The sequence below is a fragment of the Saccopteryx leptura genome, chromosome 10, assembly GCF_036850995.1.
Source record: "Saccopteryx leptura isolate mSacLep1 chromosome 10, mSacLep1_pri_phased_curated, whole genome shotgun sequence".
In the NCBI taxonomy this organism is placed as follows: domain Eukaryota; kingdom Metazoa; phylum Chordata; class Mammalia; order Chiroptera; family Emballonuridae; genus Saccopteryx; species Saccopteryx leptura.
Genome location: NC_089512.1, coordinates 59276822 through 59298251, shown reverse-complemented (window position 1 = coordinate 59298251; position 21430 = coordinate 59276822). Strand labels below are relative to the sequence as shown.

The 21430-nt window shown below is 45.0% G+C and overlaps 1 protein-coding gene across 2 annotated transcripts in view; it reads right to left on the bottom strand.

Moving 5' to 3' along the window:
* Window positions 1–21430, bottom strand: part of CACNA2D3 (calcium voltage-gated channel auxiliary subunit alpha2delta 3) — a 1028076-nt gene that overhangs the window by 321633 nt on the left and 685013 nt on the right. For both annotated transcript variants that reach the window (XM_066350330.1, XM_066350329.1), the window contains exon 12: window positions 7042–7120. In XM_066350330.1, the coding sequence (XP_066206427.1) occupies window positions 7042–7120 (79 nt within the window). The remainder of the gene's footprint in view (window positions 1–7041; window positions 7121–21430) is intronic.

Genomic DNA, 21430 nt, shown 5'->3' with positions numbered 1-21430 from the left:
AAGGGTACATGTCCAGTGAGTAGGAAGTAACTGACCAGGAGAGAATGACCATGAGGGAAGTGTGTCCCACCCCACAGCCCTGGCAGTTGTATGCCCAACTGAAGAATGGGGCTCTCAAGTATGGAGTCATCAGAATTAGCAAGACTCTCACATTTAGAAATAAGCCTTTTCCTTCATGAATAATTTACATATTAAAATAATTTTAAAACATTTTTTATTGATTGACTGATTTTAGAGAGAGAGAGGAAGAGGGACACAAAGAGAGAGAGAGAGAGAGAAACATCAATTTGCTATTCCACTTATTCATGCATTCATTGGTTGATTCTTGTGTGTGTCCTGACTGGGCATCCAAACCTCAACTTGGCATAGTAGGATGCCACTCTAACCAGCGGACCTACATGGCCAGGGCTGATTAATATTACTTTTTTTGTGTGTGAGAGACAGAGAGAGAGAGACAGACAGATAGGAAAGGAGAGAGATGAGAAGCATCAATTCATAGTTGGGCACTTTAGTTGTTCATTGATTGCTTTCTCATATGTGCCTTGAATGGGGGGCTCTAGCCAAATCAGTGACCTCTTGCTCAAGCCAGAGACCTTGGGGTCATGTCTATAATCCAACACTCAAGCCGGTGACCTCGGGCTTTTGAATGTGGGTCCTCAGTGTCCCAGTTTGGATGCTCTGTCCACTGCATTACCAACTGGTCAGGCAAGATTAATATTACATTTTGAATTTCAAATTTCACATAAGAAAAAGGCAATTTAAAGGATGACATGACGGAGTGAGGAACGCTGGCCTATCTGTGGTGCTATCACAACGCTCACACCCGACCTGCCTCATCCACTCTCAGAGCCTTAAATGCCCTCATTTGTAAACTGTCAGACTTGTGCAGCCCATGCCTGCACAAGCTGAGGCAGGGCTGTTTCTGGAACGTACAACCTAGGGAGAAATCCCAGCACAGTTTTATTAGCTGATAAAGTCTTCTCTCAACCTCTAGACTCCTCTTCCTAGAGTCTTTCAAATTAAGGAAGACATGCAGGTGTCTTCCATGAAACATGACTTTCTTCCCCACCAAAGGTAGGTAACGTCACAGCCTGGTGGAGAGTCAGGCTCAGGTGCTGGTTCTGCCACCTGTTTGCTGGTACCTGGGACAAGAAAGCTAAATCTCAGTTTTCTTCTCAAGCACCTAATAGAGCTTTGGTGAGAGTCCAAAGAGATAACACACAAAAGTGATTTGCACTCTGCCTGACACCCAGTTTGTCATCTTCAGTTGCTATAAACAACAGTGACTCCATCTTCCTGTTCTTTGGAATGTACACAAAGAACATTGACAACTTAAATGTCCATCAATACACACACACACACACACACACACACACACACACACACTGGACTATTATCCAGCTATGAGAAAGAAGAAATCCTGCATTTGCAACAACATGGATGGACTATATGGTATCATGCTGAGTGAAGGCAGACAGAGAGACTAATGCTGTATGATATCACTTATACCTGGAATCCATACAAAACCTTAAAAAGCTGAACTTTTAGACACAGAGAGTGAAATGGTGGGTACCAGGGGCTGAGGGTTATGGGAATTGAGGGGATATTGATCAAAGGGTACAAAAATATTACACAAACATACCTGAATAACTGCCATTTCTGCCTTCTTGCACCTGCTCTGAACTAGTTATGGATTAAACGTCACTCCCCCACCCTCACCTACAGGCACTCTGACCTTGTGAGTGTGACGCCCTCTTTTAGGGGCCAAGACACCTGGAAACGTAGAGTGAAGGTAAGAATTTTTAATGGATAAAGAACTGTGGGTCTGCTCTTCTGAGGAAGGCTCAAGCCACTAATTTGCTATCAAATAAGGAGAGAATGCCCATTAACCCATCAAAAAAGAGCAAGCTGAGCAGACAACCTAGAGAGACTCGGGTGGCATTTCTGTTCAACCCAACAATGACTGACTGGCTGAGAACCAAACACGAAGGCCCTCCTTCATTTGCACAGCCGGAAAGCACTCCAGTCACCATTTTGAAGGAGATTCGGGCAGTGCTCATTTAAAACCTTGGCACACTGAACATTAGAGAAGGTCATCGTGGCTTTATGGCATATCTGGGCTAGTAAGCCCCTCTTTTCAGTCCTCCCAGCTCACTTATTTATCCAGCAGTATGTACTTAGAACTTTATATTCCACGAGCCATTGTACAGTGGCAATGATTATTTTAATGTATTTAAAATGGTTTGCTGCTTTGCCTCGTTAGCGCCATTTCCCTCAAGACAGAACCTAGTTATGCATAAAATGAAACAAACCAATGAGTGACAGGCTCTCTGGATTTTGCTGGTAGACTAGAGTAGGCAAAGAACTCCTTCAAGGGGTACAAATGTCTCCCGACATCCATTTCCAGGGAACATGGCTGAGGTCCGCTGGCTGAGAACAGTCTTCATGGCTACCAGACTTTCCAGCAAGTTCTGCACTTACGGTGGGTCCTCGGCCCCTGACAGGAAGATGTGCAGGCCTGAGCACTCCTGTTCCTCCCCAGGGATCCTCTGGCCAGGCCTGACCGGGCCACCAACCAGCTTCTCCTTGAACTGCCCTGATCTCTCGGAGTCTGCTCTGGACCCTGAACGTTAATGATTCATTTCACTGAAGAGCTTGCCTGAGTCAGGACAAAAATATGTAAGTGGGGGGGGGGGGGGGGCTCTGGATCTCATGTCACTTGAGATGAAAAATGTTATGCTGCCTCCATACTATAACAATCTGAGACTATAAACAATGATTTAATTAATGACCATAGAAGAATACTTGCTCACTGATGTTACGTGGTGTAAAACCCCATAACTGATGCAACGTGAAGCCAATGTTTACATGGGCACAGATGACTGGGACCTAACGTTTTGATGGCAACTGCTACTTTGAAGAGCCATAAACAATGACATTTTACTCCCAAAGCCCTGTAGAGGGAAAGCAGTGAGGAAGGTGAAACTTTGGAGAAGGCTGGTCCTGGCAGGGAAGGACAATGGGGTTCAGACAGGAAGAGACAGAACTGCTGCAGAATCTGGGCCCAGCCAGCTGAGTGGCTACTATTACCGCCTCGGATTTTCCACGTTGCCCTACTCAGAACTTTTCAATCTAAAGGGCTCTATTCTATAGCCAGGCCCTGAAATCCTCCAACTTGACTAAACCTCCTTCAAAGGATGCTTCAAAGATTCTTATAAACAATGACTAAAACTAAATTACGGTGTAATATTAGTTGATTAAGACAAGACTTCAATTTAAGTAATTTTCATCAGCTGGACACAGACAGTGGTAAAAACAATAACCCATGACTAAATGCACACTAGCTTATGGGAAGAGCTGCAATCCAGTGTGGCAGGAAGAGCAGCAATGTTTTTTTAAAAAAAAATGGAAAAGAATTCTCTCTCTTTTTTTTTCTTCAAGACCACAGAATAAAGAGGGGGGGGACCCCCATAAAAAATGTAGCTCACTCAAATTCTCAAAAGTCAACAAAGTTCTAAAAATTATTTCAAGAATGGCCTCTTTCCTTGGAGGAAATATAGGATGCTCTCGGTTCCCATCCCCTCATGCCTATGTTCCTCCCCTGTGTGCCCCCCAAGAGGAAGCCAAATGCATTGCTCTGAGATCATCAGCATTTCTGATACCCACAGCAAGGCAAGCCAGTCAATAAATTGAAATAACTGCAGTATGTGTTATTCTAGAGCTTCAAGGAAATGTTTAAACTTCCATGAGGCTTCTACTTTTTCAATGAGGAAATGAAGACTTGTTTAAAATATTGTTCCAACTAGAAGCAGATAATTCAAGATAATGCCAAGCAAAGGGGAAGATGGCACGAGCTTTATTTACCTGGCTATGCACCAATTTCTGAGAACTTCCCACACCTCCCACCCACAATGCTGAGCCCCTCAGAGTGCATATATTTTTTTCTGTGGGCTTACATCGGCCCCCAATTCAGCAAAAAGTGGGAAGACCTGGCCCAAGCTAGGTGTCATACTCTTTTTTGGGAGGGTGGTAGTGGACTTCAAATCAGAATTAGAGTTGCAGGTCAGTTCAAATGGAGAAGATATAAACTCCTTTCTAATGTCACAATATGTGTCATGTGGATGGATGGGGGTGCATGGCATAGAGTGGACTTTTCTGAATATGCACACACCATAGCAGAGAAGGTCTACCTACAGAGAAGAAGAAGGCCATGGGGTGTAGACAAAACCAAGAAGGGAAAGAAAACAAAAACAGCTCCCTTGTCCTCATGGGACACAAGCTTCCCCTCCCAGTCTAGATTCTGAGTCACTCTCCTCTCTCTCCAACACACTTCTCTTTTTAATTTCAGGAAGAAACTCTGGTTGCTTGCAACTAAAATAACTTTGTTTAATGTCACTAAAACTAGAAAGAGACCTGCAGATCCTTCATTGGGTGCTCCTTCCTCCACTAAGGCACACACTTCTATAAAGGAAGGCTTAGGAGGCAATATACAGACAGACCACTGATATCCATCAATGCCAACATATATATAAAAGCAACAGATCTTTCTTTATTAGGATTTATTGTCAATTTACTCATTTTAGGAATATCAGGTGATCACGCACTCCAAGTAAGGTAAGGAAGCTGGGCTCTGTCAGTGCTCAAGATGAAATCAGAGTCACAGGCTGCGCTCATGGAGTGTGCAGCCTCAGGAGGGACACAGACGTGTGCACAGATCAACATGACACAGAGTCACAGGCTGCGCTCATGGAGTGTGCAGCCTCAGGAGGGACACAGACATGTGCACAGATCAACGTGACACAGAGTCACAGGCTGCGCTCATGGAGTGTGCAGCCTCAGGAGGGACACAGACATGTGCACAGATCAACGTGACACAGAGTCACAGGCTGTGCTCATGGAGTGTGCAGCCTCAGGAGGGACACAGACGTGTGCACAGATCAACATGACACAGTCACAGGCTGCGCTCATGGAGTGTGCAGCCTCAGGAGGGACACAGACGTGTGCACAGATCAACATGACACAGTCACAGGCTGTGCTCATGGAGTGTGCAGCCTCAGGAGGGACACAGACGTGTGCACAGATCAACATGACACAGAGTCACAGGCTGCGCTCATGGAGTGTGCAGCCTCAGGAGGGACACAGACGTGTGCACAGATCAACATGACACAGTCACAGGCTGTGCTCATGGAGTGTGCAGCCTCAGGAGGGACACAGACGTGTGCACAGATCAACATGACACAGTCACAGGCTGCGCTCATGGAGTGTGCAGCCTCAGGAGGGACACAGACGTGTGCACAGATCAACATGACACAGTCACAGGCTGCGCTCATGGAGTGTGCAGCCTCAGGAGGGACACAGACGTGTGCACAGATCAACATGACACAGTCACAGGCTGTGCTCATGGAGTGTGCAGCCTCAGGAGGGACACAGACATGTGCACAGATCAACGTGACACAGAGTCACAGGCTGCGCTCATGGAGTGTGCAGCCTCAGGAGGGACACAGACGTGTGCACAGATCAACATGACACAGTCACAGGCTGCGCTCATGGAGTGTGCAGCCTCAGGAGGGACACAGACGTGTGCACAGATCAACATGACACAGTCACAGGCTGTGCTCATGGAGTGTGCAGCCTCAGGAGGGACACAGACATGTGCACAGATCAACGTGACACAGAGTCACAGGCTGCGCTCATGGAGTGTGCAGCCTCAGGAGGGACACAGACGTGTGCACAGATCAACATGACACAGAGTCACAGGCTGCGCTCATGGAGTGTGCAGCCTCAGGAGGGACACAGACGTGTGCACAGATCAACATGACACCAGGAACTAAAATGGGGCGTGTATGTGCCCGGCACTGAGCTACCTGCTTTACTCACACAGCCTCATTTCATGCTCACAATGTCTGTGTGGAGCAGGTATCATCCAGTCTCCTGTTCTGTAGGTGACATGACTTAGACCCAGGGAGGTTTGGTCACCTGCAAATGGTTGGTGGATGATGGAGGCTGGATTTAAACTCAGGGGGTGTGGGTTAAGACTCAGGGAATCTGGACTCAATCACTTATTTGGCTCCTATGTTTTGCCTTATTGTAGAATGAAAAGCCCTCCACTGAAGGCCTATTCTTCCCTCCCTGTACCTCCCCCAAAGCATTGTTTCTTACATACAACAGGGAGTCATTAATTAACCTGTGAATATACAAAAGCCAACAATCATTGTGCTCTTGCTACGTCCCAGAACTGAACTAGGCACCTAACATGCATCATTTCATTAATCCTTACACTTAATAAAAATCAGAGGAAGAACTATTATCACCATTTCCATTTTGAAAATTAGAACATTAAGGTAGACTAGTGTTCATTGACTTAATTAGTTGTGTAGGCTAAATCATGCTATGGGAACATATCAAACCAGAAACCTCAGTGCCTTAACACAAGGTTAATCACACATACTATATGTGGAGGGTGGGTTGGCAGATGGCAGATGGCACAGGCAGGGTGAGTGGAAGGGATTTGCTCCATGTGGTCACTCAAGGACCCAGGCTGATGATAGTTGCTCTATTTCATGACTATTTCATCGTGCAGCTTCAGAGTTCACAAGGGCCTCAGAGAATATAGACACCAACACATCAGCTCTTAAATGCATTAACCCAGAAATGCCCCAGGTTGGTTTTGCTGATAGCCGATTGACCAGAACCAGTGTCGAGGCCCCACCTAAAGCAAAGGGGCTGGGACGGCTGAGTGGGCACATGCATATCTGGTGTGCAGTAAACAACTTGGCCACACTAATTCTCTCAAAGTCACTCACCTACTAAGCAGTACAGTGGAGAGAACTAACCACCTCCCTTGACCGTTTCCTCAAAATGTATAAGCATAGTTGGGGAAAAGCTGCTGTTACAAGTTTATCAGAAATCATTTAGAAACATCCAGACCTGATCTTAGAATTCACAGCCTTCTCCTAGAACTCTCTACTTCCTCATGACTGTCTCGATTTCTGCGCATCCACGGGGAAGGCATTCAGAGGCAAGCACATCAGTGGGACCTACCTTTGTTGGCACAGGCCATCCACTTGAGATTGTCTGCAAAAGCTGCCTCGCGCCCAATGAGGTACGTGAAGATGCGGACCTGAGAGGAAGACATGTGCACGGATCAGTGGCATTCACTTTTCTCTGTCCTGCCCAGACCACATCAGGCTCACGCACATGTGGTTTACCTCGTTAATGCTCCATGCTTCCCATCTGGAGGAACATATTTAAAACATTTGAAGTACAGTCAGCTTGAAATATATTCAAAACTGGGGCCTTTGATCTTTTAAACCATATGGCACTGGTGGTGGTTGTTTTTCGGCGTGGGGCTTGCGACAGAGGAGAAGAACTTGAGATGGGAGACTGGCAGCATCCTGGGCCCAGGTCTGCTGCTCACATATGGACAAGCATCATACAGGTCTGGCCCAAATCCGCAACCATTTTCCTCATCCGCACAGGAAATACGGAGTGTGCTCCTCTTGGGAATAAAAATGCCACTGAAAGACCATCAACATTTCCCCCCAGTGGTAAGGACAGGCTGCAGACACTCTCTTGCCATCTGTAGTCTCAGGCTTGATTTTAGGAGGTAATTAACTGGGACAAGAGGCACAGCCTGTAGCCAGGAGACCAATGGTGACTCTCTCAAGCCTTCCTAAGATTTTGGCTCCTGAAGAGCAGAGAACACATGTAAAACCTTGGCTCTATTATTTTCTATTGCTTTCCTAACTGTCTCTCATGAGGCCAGAATACTTTGTTTATTTGTTTGTTTTTATTATAGTTGACATACAATATATATTAGTTTCAGGTGTACAAACATAGTGATTCAACCTTTATATTCCTCATGATGTGATCACCACGATAAGTCTAGTAAACGTCTATCACCATACAAAGTTTATTACAATAATATTGACTATTTTCGCTGTGCTGTATACATTATATCCCTGTGACACTTTTCTTTAAGCTGGAGGCTTCACCCTTCTTAGCCCCCCACGCCCTTCCACTCTGGCAACCATCATTTGTTCTCTGTGTCTAAGAGTCTGTTTCTGTTTTGCTTTATTTGCTTGTTTGTTTTTTAGATTTGACACATAAGGGAAATCATACAGTATTTGGAGAAGAAGTGGAGAAAAGGGAGCTATCATACACTGTTGGTGGGAATGTAAATTGGTACAGCCACTGTGAAAACAGTATGGAGATGCCTCAGAATATTAAAAATACAACTACCATATGATTCAGAAATTCCACATCTGGGTATCTATCTGAAAAAAACAAAAACACTAATTTGGAAAAATATATGCACTCCTATATCACTGCAGCTTTATTTACAATAGCCGAGATACAGAAGCAACCTAGGTGTCCACTGATTGAGGAATGGATAAAGATGATACGATATGGACAAAGGGAGGTAAGATATGGATGAAGAGAGAGAGAAAGAAGGAGAGAGAATGGAATATTACTCAGCCATAAAAAGAATGAAATCTTGTCATTTGCAACAACATGATGTACTTACTCAGAGGGTGCTGTGCTAATGGGAACAGTCAGACAGAATTGTTTGAAATAAACCACAACCCACTTCCCAAAGTGGTACTTGAGGGTTAGATGAAAGAAAGATAAGGAATTAAAAGGGTTAAAACTCTTTCATTCATATTTAAAACATTATGTGGGTCAATACTATACAGTCCCAATAAAACTCTTCTGGCAGCCCAAGTACAGCCCTTTGGTCACCTCCTGAGACTGAGTTAAATGAAGACTGAGTACAATGAATGCAGATTAACAACGCTTTATATGTGGCACCAAAGGCTTTATGGGCTAATGTCCCCTCAGCTCATCCAGACTGGGTCAGGCACCCCTCCTGCTCCTCCAGATCCTTTGTTTCGATTGTAGTTAGTTAAAATGGTGTGTGGTTACATCTGTGAGGTTGATCACTACACTCTCCACTCGATGAGGGAAAAGAGGGGCTCTGTCCCTTTCCCCTGGCTGTGACCCAACGGAGCACAGCACTCTACATTACAAGTCAAGACATGGCTGGATAAAAATATATGGATGCTCAAAAATGAAGATTTTGTTCTAATTAGGAATATTCTCTTATCTGGAAATTATAATTTGAAGACTAGTTTTTAGGTGATGGTTTATTAACAACTAAAAAGATGTTTAAAAATATACATTAGCACCGTGTAGCTTTAGCCTGTCCTCACTTTTGTTCGGTAAGGCTGCCGTTTCCTCCAGCACAGCTCCTGCAAGGGGCCCCCGAGCGCAGAGCTGGTAGGGAAGCCTGGCCTCCCCTCGTCGCCCAGCTCTTTTCCACACTATTCCCACTGCAGTCACATTAAAAGAAAGATCCAGCCTCACACAGCCAAAGGTTATTACCAATAACCTTCCAACACAGAGTTGTCCCGTTCACTTTTCCTGTCTGGCCGCCATTGGCATTTAGCTGATAATGTCTGGTTTAAGGGGAAACTGAGTCCTGGTGAAATAAAATAATTTGATTAGTGTCAAGTCTTGATCTAATCAGAGGTCTCTGAATCCAGAGACCTCAACACAACACTAGGTTTCCTCTTAACTTCCCGGAGATGCTGGTTCTGTCAATACAGAAGTCCCCAACTAGCTCCAAGGTCCAGAGCCAGCACCCACAGGAGACAGGAACGGAATCCAGTCTCCTGGGACCAGACCCATGCTGGTGTCATAACACTATGCCTTTTGTTTTAAATTTAAGCTATTTAAAGGGGAAACAATAGATTGATAACTTGTATGCCCTCTGGCCCTTAACCAAGCAGAAGACATAACAGAGAGCTCCTAGGAAATGTAGCTACCAGTCTACCTTTGTAGGCAAAGCAGAAAAGACCTGGCACAAAGCAACCCATGTGGCTTTGAGTAAAGGTACCAGAGTGTGCCAAACCTCCTCTTCCATCAAGATGAAGAACCACAGGATAAACTGAGTTCTCTCCGAGGCAGAGTTAAAACTCCAGAATAATGCTACGAATCACTGGCAAAACCTCTATAATTCTTAATTTAAAAAGATGGCAACCCATTTGGAAAACCAGTAGGATGGTGCCAAACTTCAGACCAGACATGATTGCTCAAGAATAGCTGCACTAACAATAATCACAATAATGAAAACCAGCCCACACCCCTACACCATCACCACTGTGGCTTCTGCAGTCAGCACCACCCCTGGGGTCAGGTATGGAGCAAGGGATTTATAGCATTATATTTGTTTCTGTTAGTTTGTTAAAGAAAAGCAGAAGCATCTTTAATATTTCCATTTATGTGCGGCCCTTAGCTCCCGGGGGACTGGCCTCCTTATCTGAGTAGACATGGCGTGGAGATGCCTTGTTGCTGCTCTGCCCATAAAATAAACATAATCAAATGATACTGGGTTCACACCCTGGACTTCTCACAATAAGGCCTTTTAACTGGCAACAACAACAAAAAAGAGATTTACTCCAAAGTAAATATTTTGGAGAGCAATTTAACAATATCCACAGCATTTTTATAGTTAGAGTATATATATATTTTTTCAGAACCAGTAACTCTACCTCTAGGCACTTATCTTACAGCCAGGATAGCAAATAAGACGCCTCTAGGGGCTGAGCTGGCCACAAAGATGACAAGATGCCAGGAAGCGGTAGGGAACTGTGGAGAGCATGTCTTCTTCAAGTCCCGTATTCAGTTGATAAGTGTTCACAAATACACAAAAAATGATAAAAGTACAAGGACGTTTAGCTTCATTATTTGTAATGCTCAAAATACTGTTACATCTTAAGTGTCTCTTAATAGCTGATTGGCTAAAAACTTACAGCACCTTCAGGCAGGGGAGTCCTATGCAGCCTGCATTCATGGAGAAAGACGCCCATGATAACATGGTAAGGGGGGAAAGCAAGTGGTCGGACATCATGTGGCCCAGAATCCTATGTTTTCTAAAAAGAGGCTTACACTCTTTTTTTTTTTTTTTTGTATTTTTCCGAAGTTGGAAACGGGGAGGCAGTCAGACTCCCGCATGCGCCCGACTGGGATCCACCCAGCATGCCCACCAGGGGGCGATGCTCTGCCCATCTGGGGCGTTGCTCTGTCGCAACCAGAGCCATTCTAGCACCTGAGGCAGAGGCCATGGAGCCATCCTCAGCGCCGGGGCCAACATTGCTCCAATGGAGCCTTGGCTGCAGGAGGGGAAGAGAGAGACAGAGAGGAAGGAGAGGGGGAGGGGTGGAGAAGCAGATGGGCGCTTCTCCTGTGTGCCCTGGCCAGGAATCGAACCCGGGACTCCTGCACGCCAGGCCGATGCTCTACCACTGAGCCAACCGGCCAGGGCCGAGGCTTACACTTTTTACTTCAGACATTTTAATGTCATTTGGACATTTTTACGAATAAACAAGTATTGCCTTAAAAACTAAAGATTCCTTAAAATAAAAGAAAGTAGCAACACTGCTACTTTCAGAACCAGTCTGTAAGGACACAGGAAGAAGAAACATGTAGCAGTGGAAATCAAACACAGAAGAGAGCAGTGGAAATCCACAGAGTCTGGAAACCAACCCTGGCCTTGCATCTTCCAGGGCTGGTTTGCTCTGCTGCTCAGTTCACTGAGTGTAAAATCTGTGAGGAACAGGCTTAAACTGTTCCTCATTTCTATCGCCAACACACCCTGTAACCTGCTGGATTTTATTTCCAAGGGTTGGAGATTTCTTCCCTAGGAACTGCCATCAGACAAGCTTTCGCAAGTCTGCCTTGAGTCTGACTACTTTTCCGATGTGGCAAAGTGCAGGGGCAGACGGAGGGTGGTCCTGAAAGCCAGGTGCATGGCCCAGGTGAGCACGAGAAGGTGTCCAGCACAGTTCAGACCTGGCAGGCATCAGGACACACCAAAGTCCCCTGGACAGCTAGGCCTCTGCACGCATCATCCGCAGGCACGAGGGCCCCAGTTGCATCAGCGCAGCACAAGGGCAGGGCAGGAAAAAGTCTGCATCAATATTAGTTCATTTTGATCTTCCCTTTACGTTTGGATGTCTTTAAATATTCTACAAAGCTAATTATGCTTAATAAAATGTTAGGATGTGGACATTCCAAAGTTCAAAGTCACTTAACTTAATCTACTTAGTATAAAATTTCCCAAATGAAACAAACAAAATACAGTCCAGTTTAAAAAAAAAAACCCAAAAAACAACCCAAGATTTCTGCTTCTTACTCACACAGTTGCAATTCCCACTGAAGACTTGGAGGGGCATCATTCCTTTCCATCTTCGGTAAATGTAGTTAGCCTGAGTTTACACAGATCATGAAAAAATTCTCTTCTTTCTGCAACCATTAAGATAGGGGGCAGGAAAGCCAGAAAACAGGCTGCTGCCACTCACATGGGAGTCTCTACGGTAATGAATGGGAGACCACCAATGCCCATGCTTTTGAGATCCAAGAGTAGCTGTTCACCACCCGTCGCAAGTAACTTCCAAGCACCTACTATGTGCCAGGGACCATCCTTATTATTGGGGATACAATGAATAAATAAAACGAACTCTCTGTCCTCAGGGAGTTTACATTTTCATGAAAGTGAAACAGAAAATAAATGGCAAATTCACATAGGATGTTTGTTTATTTGTTGGATTACATGCTTCTGAAGAAAAGAAAGCAGGGTTAGAAGAAGGAGAGTAACGGGGACTGCTATTTTAGGAAGGAAGGAAGGGAAGCCTTCCTCATAAGGTGATACTTGAGCAGGGATCTGGACAAAATCAGGTGGGAGAGTAAGACATGGACATGACTATTGGGGAAGAATGTTCCAGGTGAAGGAAACAGATGGTACAGAGTCCTCAAGGAAGGGATGCTCAAGGGATATTGACGAGACCAGTGGGTCGAGAGGAGTCAGCTACAGAGGGCGTAGGGGGTGAACTTGGACAGACAAGAGATGCTGAATTATGTGAGCCTTTGTGGCCACCCTTAGAAAGTGGGGTTTTAATTTTTTTTTTTTTCCAAGCAGACTCAGAAAGCATAGGGAAACTGAGTAGAAGCCTGACATGAGCTATATCTAAATGGTAAAAGAGCATGCTGTCTGCAGTGTGGAGAATAGGCCATGGATTGCCATGCTCAGCCTGGCTGCCCATTCGATTTTCCTGTGATGACAAAATTCTGAATGCCCATCCAAGATCAATTAAATCAGGCAGGGCCCAACTTTTAATCCCCTTATGAAGGTTGTAATGTGCAATCAAGTTGGAGAATCAGAGCCATAGGGAGATAACGGTAGAAACAGAGGCACTAAGTAGGAGGCCACCGAAAAGTTCCGGGTGAGAGATGAAGGTGGCTCTGAGCAGGGTGGGGTTCCGGGTGAGAGATGAAGGTGGCTCTGAGCAGGGTGGGGTTCCGGGTGAGAGATGAAGGTGGCTCTGAGCAGGGTGGGGTTCCAGGTGAGAGATGAAGGTGGCTCTGAGCAGGGTGGGGTTCCGGGTGAGAGATGAAGGTGGCTCTGAGCAGGGTGGAGTTCCGGGTGAGAGATGAAGGTGGCTCTGAGCAGGGTGGGGTTCCGGGTGAGAGATGAAGGTGGCTCTGAGCAGGGTGGGGCTCCGGGTGAGAGATGAAGGTGGCTCTGAGCAGGGTGGGGTTCCGGGTGAGAGATGAAGGTGGCTCTGAGCAGGGTGGGGCTCCGGGTGAGAGATGAAGGTGGCTCTGAGCAGGGTGGGGTTCCGGGTGAGAGATGAAGGTGGCTCTGAGCAGGGTGGGGACAATTGTCAGACTTCCCTGAGACATCAGAATCATGAGCAGTTTTGAATCACACGTTAAAGGTGGGGTCCCCCGCCTGACCAGGTGGTGGCACAGCGGATAGAGCATCAGACTGGGATGTGGAGGACCCAGGTTCGAGACCCCAAGGTCGCCAGCTTGAGCGCCAGCTCATCTGGTTTGAACAAAAGCTCATCAGCTTGGACCCAAGGTCGCTGGCTCGAGCAAGGGGTTACTCAGTCTGCTGAAGGCCCGTGGTCAAGGCACATATGAGAAAGCAATCAATGGACAACTAAGGTGTCACAACAAAAAAGTAATGATTGATTGCTTCTCATCTCTCTCCGTTCCTGTCTGTCTGTCCCTCTCTATCCCTCTCTTTGACTCTCTTTCTGTCTCTGTTAAAAAAAGAAGAAAAAAAAAAGGTGGAGTTCCCAGCACCCACCCTCCAGAGATGCAGATTAAGTACCCATGGTGGGTCTGACACTTAAGAGAAAATACACCACCAAGAAGATGAAGCCCTAGTGGGGGAAAGTGGGTGGGAATGGAGAGGCCACTGCAGCCACTTCCCTGAGACTGAACCTCAAGGCATTTACAACCCAGTGGGTGGTTAAAAACAAGGCAGGGACCTCAACCACTGACAGACGGGCAAGCAGGAAAGGGCAGATCTGTCCCTGAATCTGTGGCTGCAAAGCTGGTGTTTACACACAGCACATTGCTTTTTGAAATTACAGTAATCTCACTCTTGCTCCCAGATACAGGGGAATGGGCCTGGGGACAGGGCCCTGAGGAACCTCTGAAAGCATACATTGCCTTTACTTTTATAGGAAAAATAAGGCAACCTTTTATTTTAAAAAAACATTTAGCTGTAAATCAAGTATTTCTGCCTTAAAAAATCTGCAAGTTATATGGATTACAGATATAAATGAAACTTGCAAAAAGTCATCCAGTACCTTTGGGTGCCCACATCCATGGGTTCTAAATCTTAATTCAGCTAAGTAAGCATGGGCACTCACCTTCAAGCCTTCTCGCCTGCTCACGTCCCTTCTTGCTCCCAACTCAATTATTCCCTAAAACACCTCCAGGATTTCTCAGAAATGATGCATGACTCAGCTTTAGAAAGAGGTCTTTTGATGTCATTATGCTTTAAAGTCAATTTACTCACTAAGTTCTTCACCTGTATCTTCATAAAAAATATTCTTAACCAACTTCTAGTATTACTTGCTCATTTCTATGATTGCTGAGGAAGGGAAATATTGCTGAATAAAATCCCTAATCTCTAAGCAGAAGATGAGGGTTGGAAGTTGCTTAGTCACAAAAATGCTTCATACATCACTGCCAAAATGTGTCTTTATGAAAATGCAGCGAGAATGGAGGTGAACTCAGGAAGGCTGACATCAGTGGAAACAGTTATATTGCGGAGGCTACTTTAATCTGGAAGCCGTCATGCTCATAATAAAAGAAGAAACATCCTTATCCAGAAAGATAGAGAGGCAAATAAGGTAATGCTGCCCCGAGCAGCAACAGAATGGGGGAAATTGAATTAAATTACAAAAGCAATAAAATTTCAACAAATGAACATCATAGATCATTATGAAAAATGAACTGTCACTTTGGGGAATGCTCAGAGAGTGTATAATTGCCTTCTTCTCCAGTGCAGTCCTTGATATCTCATGTGTGGGATTGAAAATACCCCAAATCAGAGAGATATCACATGTGTAATCTCCTAGCCAGGGGACAGAAGTCCAGTTTTATGGCCATGGGTTTTGTCAAAGGGAAGGAGATGGGTGTCTCTGGGTCACCCAGAGACTGCGACCTGGGTAGCACAGTGGAACCGAGGAGATTTACACATCACCTAATGGATCCGCAAACAATCTCAAAGGAGGTGATAAAATTTATTCAGGGAGAACTAGAGCATTGACTACGTCTTTCTGTTTTCTGTATTTTTGAGGCTCTGATGTCAGGAGCCTCCCTGCCCTGGAGGGACTGCCCCTCCCAGCGCTGGCTAACTCCTGGAGATAGTGCCCATCTCGCCTACAAGTTCACCTTCATAGACAAACCAACCAATCCAGAGCCCAAGCCTCCCGCCACCTCCTTTTATCAGGTGCTCACAGCCTGGGCCACTCTCCTTCTGTCCTAATCAGCCCAGGACTTGGTCCCAGACAACTAGCAACAGCCCCTGTGCCCCAGACCCCACTGGTCAATCCTAAACAAGCCCATCCTGTTTTGTCTCCTTCTTCTCATAGAAACCACAATAAAGTCGTCAGTCCACTAATTCTCTGTCTGTCCACTCATCTGGCCTTGGTGTTGCCATGTGGCCCTGTGTGGTATGGCATGTTCCTTGCTTCTAGGGGACTTTGAGTATAATAAACTTCCTCCTTCATGACAGTCATTCCCAGGCCTGTGTGCCTTACCATATCTGACTAAAACAAATCCTAAGTGACTTCCAAACAGCTAGGAAATCAGGAGAGCGGAGTGTCAGGTGGGTCCAACTCCACACTTACGAGCATGATCTGAGTAAGTTAGTAAACCCTCTGAGCCGTGTCTTCTACCTATAACATGTGGATCACTCACCCATCCCACTCACTGTGATTAGCAGCAGCTGAGCTAATGGATGCAAAGACTGGTCAGAAGCATGGATTCCAGCTAGCTAGGGTTGCATTCCATTTGTGTTTCACATCATTTTTCTTCAGTAAAACAAAACAAGGCAAGCTGAAGAAAGCCAAATCCCATCCATAGATCCCCCTCACACTGCCCAGAGGTGTGGTTAAAGAGGAAATTGACTTTTGTGGGTGAAGAAGAGGATTTTTCCTATGGGAGGGTTTTGACAAGTCATCACTGATATTTGTCATTACCAGATAATGGGATTGACAGTTCCTAACACAGAGGTATAACAATGACAATTTCTATTAACCCTTTGGTGAATCATTAAGATCTACTGAGAATTTGGCATGCCTTTTCCTACAATAAAATGCCCAAGGCTGCCCATCTGCATTCAGACAAAATCCATGAGGTTTGGGGCATCTCCTCCACCAAACCCAGACATGAATTCTCTAGGAACTGCTGAATCCCAAACTGGGGATGTCTGTCTTGTATTCTTCTTGTGTTCTGCATCATAAATTACTGAAAAACAAACTGTGTTCTTTGGACAATCAAAATGGGCTTTCTCATCTGAAGTGTTTGCCAAATGGAGAGAGAAGTGCTTACATTCATTTGCATACCCCTTCTTCAACAATTTAATGTGTTCAGCATCTATGCTAAGATACAGAAGTCACATGAGAAATGAGTCCTCAATATGGAGGAGGAACAAGGTGGAGACATCAGGAGCCCTGAGACAAAACAAAGCATCACTGTGGTTCTTATGGCACACATCATGTCGTGAAGTCTTGAATGACCATATTTAAAGAAGCAGGAATGCAGTAGACAGCCCCCCGCCCCAGCTCACTCATGTTTTAATTCATAGAATCCAGTACAATGCTTGGCACAGGAGCCAGCACTCAAAACACTGTTGATTTACATTACCATAAAAATCCTTCTGCTGATACTATGGGTCTTGAAACAAACTCATCTGCAAGCTCCTGCTGCTGGCACGAACTAGGGATCTGTACGACCGAGAGGCCCCTCCCTGGGTCCCTTGCCCTCTCAGACCTAGAGAAATCAAATGGTGACAGTTACTTGTTCACAGATGTGCTTCTGACTCTAAGGAGGCTTACAGATTTGACACTATGAAACTCACCTGTGCAAAGCTAATTAATTCAGCAAAAACAGATCAGAAAATCTCTTATGTAAAAGGGAAATTCATTGTTCCACAAATTGGGATGTTGATAGTTATGCTCAAGACACATCATAGGATCATGCCACTCCCTAACTTAGACCCCCTTCAGTGCCCCTCCATTGCATTTGAGATATATTCCCAACTCCCAGTCACAGCAGAGAAACCCGGGAAGACCTGCACACATGAACAGCTCCCTGGCTTGAGGGTCTCTGCATGCGCCTTTCCCACTTGCCAGAATGCTCCTCGCCTCCCACTTGGCGTGGCTAGCTCCCTTTCTTCCAGTTACCCTCCTCCACACCACCTCACTCGTCTCGATCCTGATACTCGTACATTATTCAGTCATCCTAATGATTTTTTGTTCACTTGAATTTTGTCAGTTTCTCCCTCCAAACAGAAATGTGATGATGAGGACACAGTGAGGCCACTGTGCCCGACTCAGCTCCAGGCCTGCAGTAGCTTGTTCATGAGTATCAGTTTCCTACTTGCTCTCCATTGCTTTTCACAAACTTTGGGAGTCAGAAGAGGTGGAGCATGGTGTTGGGGGGATAAACGGTGGTGGAAGGAGACTTGACTTGGGGTGGTGAACACACAATACAACATATAGATGATGTGCTGTAGAACTGGGCACCTGAATTCTATCAAAATAAATAAATAAAAGTAAAGAAGTCAGCAAAGGGCACACTTGAATTTTCAGAACTAAAGCTCTTTCTTTCATAGCCCACTTTATTTTAAATGCTTTCCTATTTATCTAGGCTGGCATGCTGACAATCCGCTCAAGTGTTATTTCCCTATGCTCAGGCCCCTTGGTTCATTTCACGCTGAAGCTCCATGATAAAATAGGAGGAACTAGAAGGGTGAAAAGCTCTGGTCTTTGTTATCACAGTCTCCTCTTCAGGGGCCAGAAAATGGCATTTTATTTCAGGCCTCCCACGGGCAGATGGTCACTTCTATAACAGTTTTTCCTAGGTGCTGTCCCTTGATTCTAGACAGAAGCCATGCAAAGATGGAAGCCAACTGTGTTTTAAATAACTCCCTGCTTCAGAAATTACCTGACAGGGGAAAGACGACTAAAATAGCAACATGAGGACTGCTGTTCCAAGCACCTGTCAAGGGCTGTCTCCCCCCCACCCCCCCACGCTCCGTCCCAGTTCAGAGAGACGGCACCATTTCATGGAACACAGAGGTGACTGGTCAGACGGTGACCAGAACGCAGGGATACAAGACAGAGTTGTGAACTGGACACACCTAGCTTGGGAATCTGGGTCTTTTCCGAATGAGCTGGGAAGCCTTGGGCCAGTTACTTGACGTTTCTAACCCCCATTTTCCTTACTTGTATGGTTAACATAATAGTACTTCCCACGGTGTTGTTAAATGCTACAAATAAAGTAAAATGGTAAGGGTTGGGGTGGGATTCATGTGGCAAAAAGTGTGTGTGTATGAAGGTTCATTCTAAGAGGGAACTTCCCATGGTACTTCTTGCCTGGACCTACAGAGAAAATATGGAAAAAGGCCAGAGGGCGTGCGGTTTGAAGACAAGACTAGGCCTGCCTTTCTCTGGACCTAAGAGAAGTTTCCTCTTACCCCTGAATTTGTCTTTCTTTGCCTCCTTCTACCAGGTCAGGGCGGAACCCACTAGGCCTTGGGCGCACATGTGGTCCTCGTGTGTTCTCACTGGGTTCTGGGTCAGAGCCCCGCAGTAAGTGGCAGCACACTTTGGAGAGGGCACCCCTCCTGATCCCACCGGCTGAATCCGCACAGCAGCAGGTCACAGTTCAAACACCGCGATTTTGGAATTCTGCCCAAGTCATTCTCAAACTCGTTAAAACCAACAGCTGTTGTAAATTCTAAGCAAGCACAGTTGTCTTCTCCCAAGGTTCTTGTCACTTCTATTTGCCCAACCAATCCTCCCTGTCACTAAGAATTAGTCCAAAATAGCAGTTTCCATTGTCATTTCACCCACTACCTTGAGGGGTTTACTGTCAGCAAGAACTGCAAGGATATTGTTGAAGATAGTGTTAATTCCATTTACCTGTGAATCTCCAAGAAGCAGACAAGTGGGAACATTGGGAACATGGCCCTGTGGTGCGGGGGGGGGGGGGGGGGCAGCAGAATAACCTTTGGGGCTTTGCTGGTAATCTATAGATGCGCATTTCCTGGACACCAACCTTTGCCCCCTCCATGGCTTCCAGTGTCCCCAAGACCTGGAACTCCCACTATGGCAGCAGAACTCCTCAGTGAGGACCACTATTTTGGCATCAATGAGTAGCAGCCTCAAATACACCTCAGGAAGGCAAGTGAAAGCTCTGGAGGAACTGGGGATACCATTATCTTCTTTTAGAGAAATTCCAGGGGAAACTTATATCTTGTCTTCAATATGAGTTGCATTTTATCCTCAGCAATTGTTTTGTTGTGACCCTGAAAACTGTGACTCTTACGGCGTCCAGGGTTCCTGCTTTGTGTTGGCTGTCCTCAGCACAGTGCTCAAACACCCAGAGAGTAGCTGTTGGTTGGCTCTACTTTCATATCCCTCTTTTGGTGTTCCTTTTCCTTCCAACTGACCCATTTGTGTTACCTTTATGTTTTCTGTTTCCCACCCACCCCCTCCTAACCTACTCTTCCATCCGTCTAGTATTAACTGGGTATCCCCTACATTCTAGGCCTTCTCAAAACTGGAGACACGTGGTCCTACCCTCATGGAAGTTGTAAGTCTTCTAAATCCTTTTTGTAGAATAGATAAGGTGAAGATGCATGAAAAACTAGAAGAGCACAAGGGGAAGGATCTGCTGTTTTTTTTATTCACTCCTTTTGACTTCTCTAGAGAGGCTGGTGAAGATTCCTCCTCAATTTTTTGTACTGTCTCTGTCCTGACTTTGTGACCCACACTGGTGCCTCAGGCTTATCTTCTCTAAGTAAGGGGCCTGAGGCAGAGCCCTGAAAAGTATCATCTTCCAGAACTGCTGTTCTCTCAACTTATCCCACCAAACTACTTGCCTCTTTGGATAGAACATATGCCATATTCAGCCCTGGCTCAAACTCCAGTTGATATAGAAGAACTTGTGTGTGTGTGTGTGTGTGTGTGTGTGTGTGTGTTTAGTCTTCATTCTGTAATTTTTTGCTTTATGGTGCATTATACAAAGAAACGTATATTTGTTTATTATTTCAATAGATAAAATAAGCTTTTTTTATAAACATTAAATTTTCCTTTGAGCTTTATTGAGATATAATCACCATATAACATTATGCAAGTTTAAGGTCAATGTGATGATGTTATGCACAGCTATATTGCAAAATAATCACAATAAGATTAGTTAACCCATTTATCACCTCACATAACTCCTGGGTTATTTTGAGTTTTTTTGTTTGTTTTTCGGTAGTAAGAACATTTAATTAAGATTTACTCTTGGCAACTTTCAAGTATATAATACAGTATTGTTAACTATAGTCACCAAGCTATATACAGGATGGGGAAAAAGTAGATTTGCAGTTATAAGTATGCAAAACCCAGAGTTTATTCTTGTATTATTTATTTATTAATTATTATACTATTTGCCATCAAACAACTGTAAACCTACCTTTGCTGCACCCTGTATTAGTTACTGAATATTTTTCTTGAGATGAGAACTTTTAGGACCTAATTTTTTAGCAAATTTCAAACATACTGTTAATACTAACTACAGTTGCCATGGTGTATATTACATCCCCATGACTTATTTATAACTGGAAGTTTGTACCTTTTGACTCTCCTCATCCACTTCGGTCACCTCACTCCCACCTGTGGCAACCTGCACTAGGAGCCCAAGCTGTATATCACAGCCTCAGAATTTATTCAATGTATACATGATTTTATATTTCTATATGTTTTCTCTAGTTTTACAGTTTTAGGTCTTACATTTAATTCTTTAATCCAATTCAAATTAATTTTTGAGAGTGGTTTAAGGTAGAGTT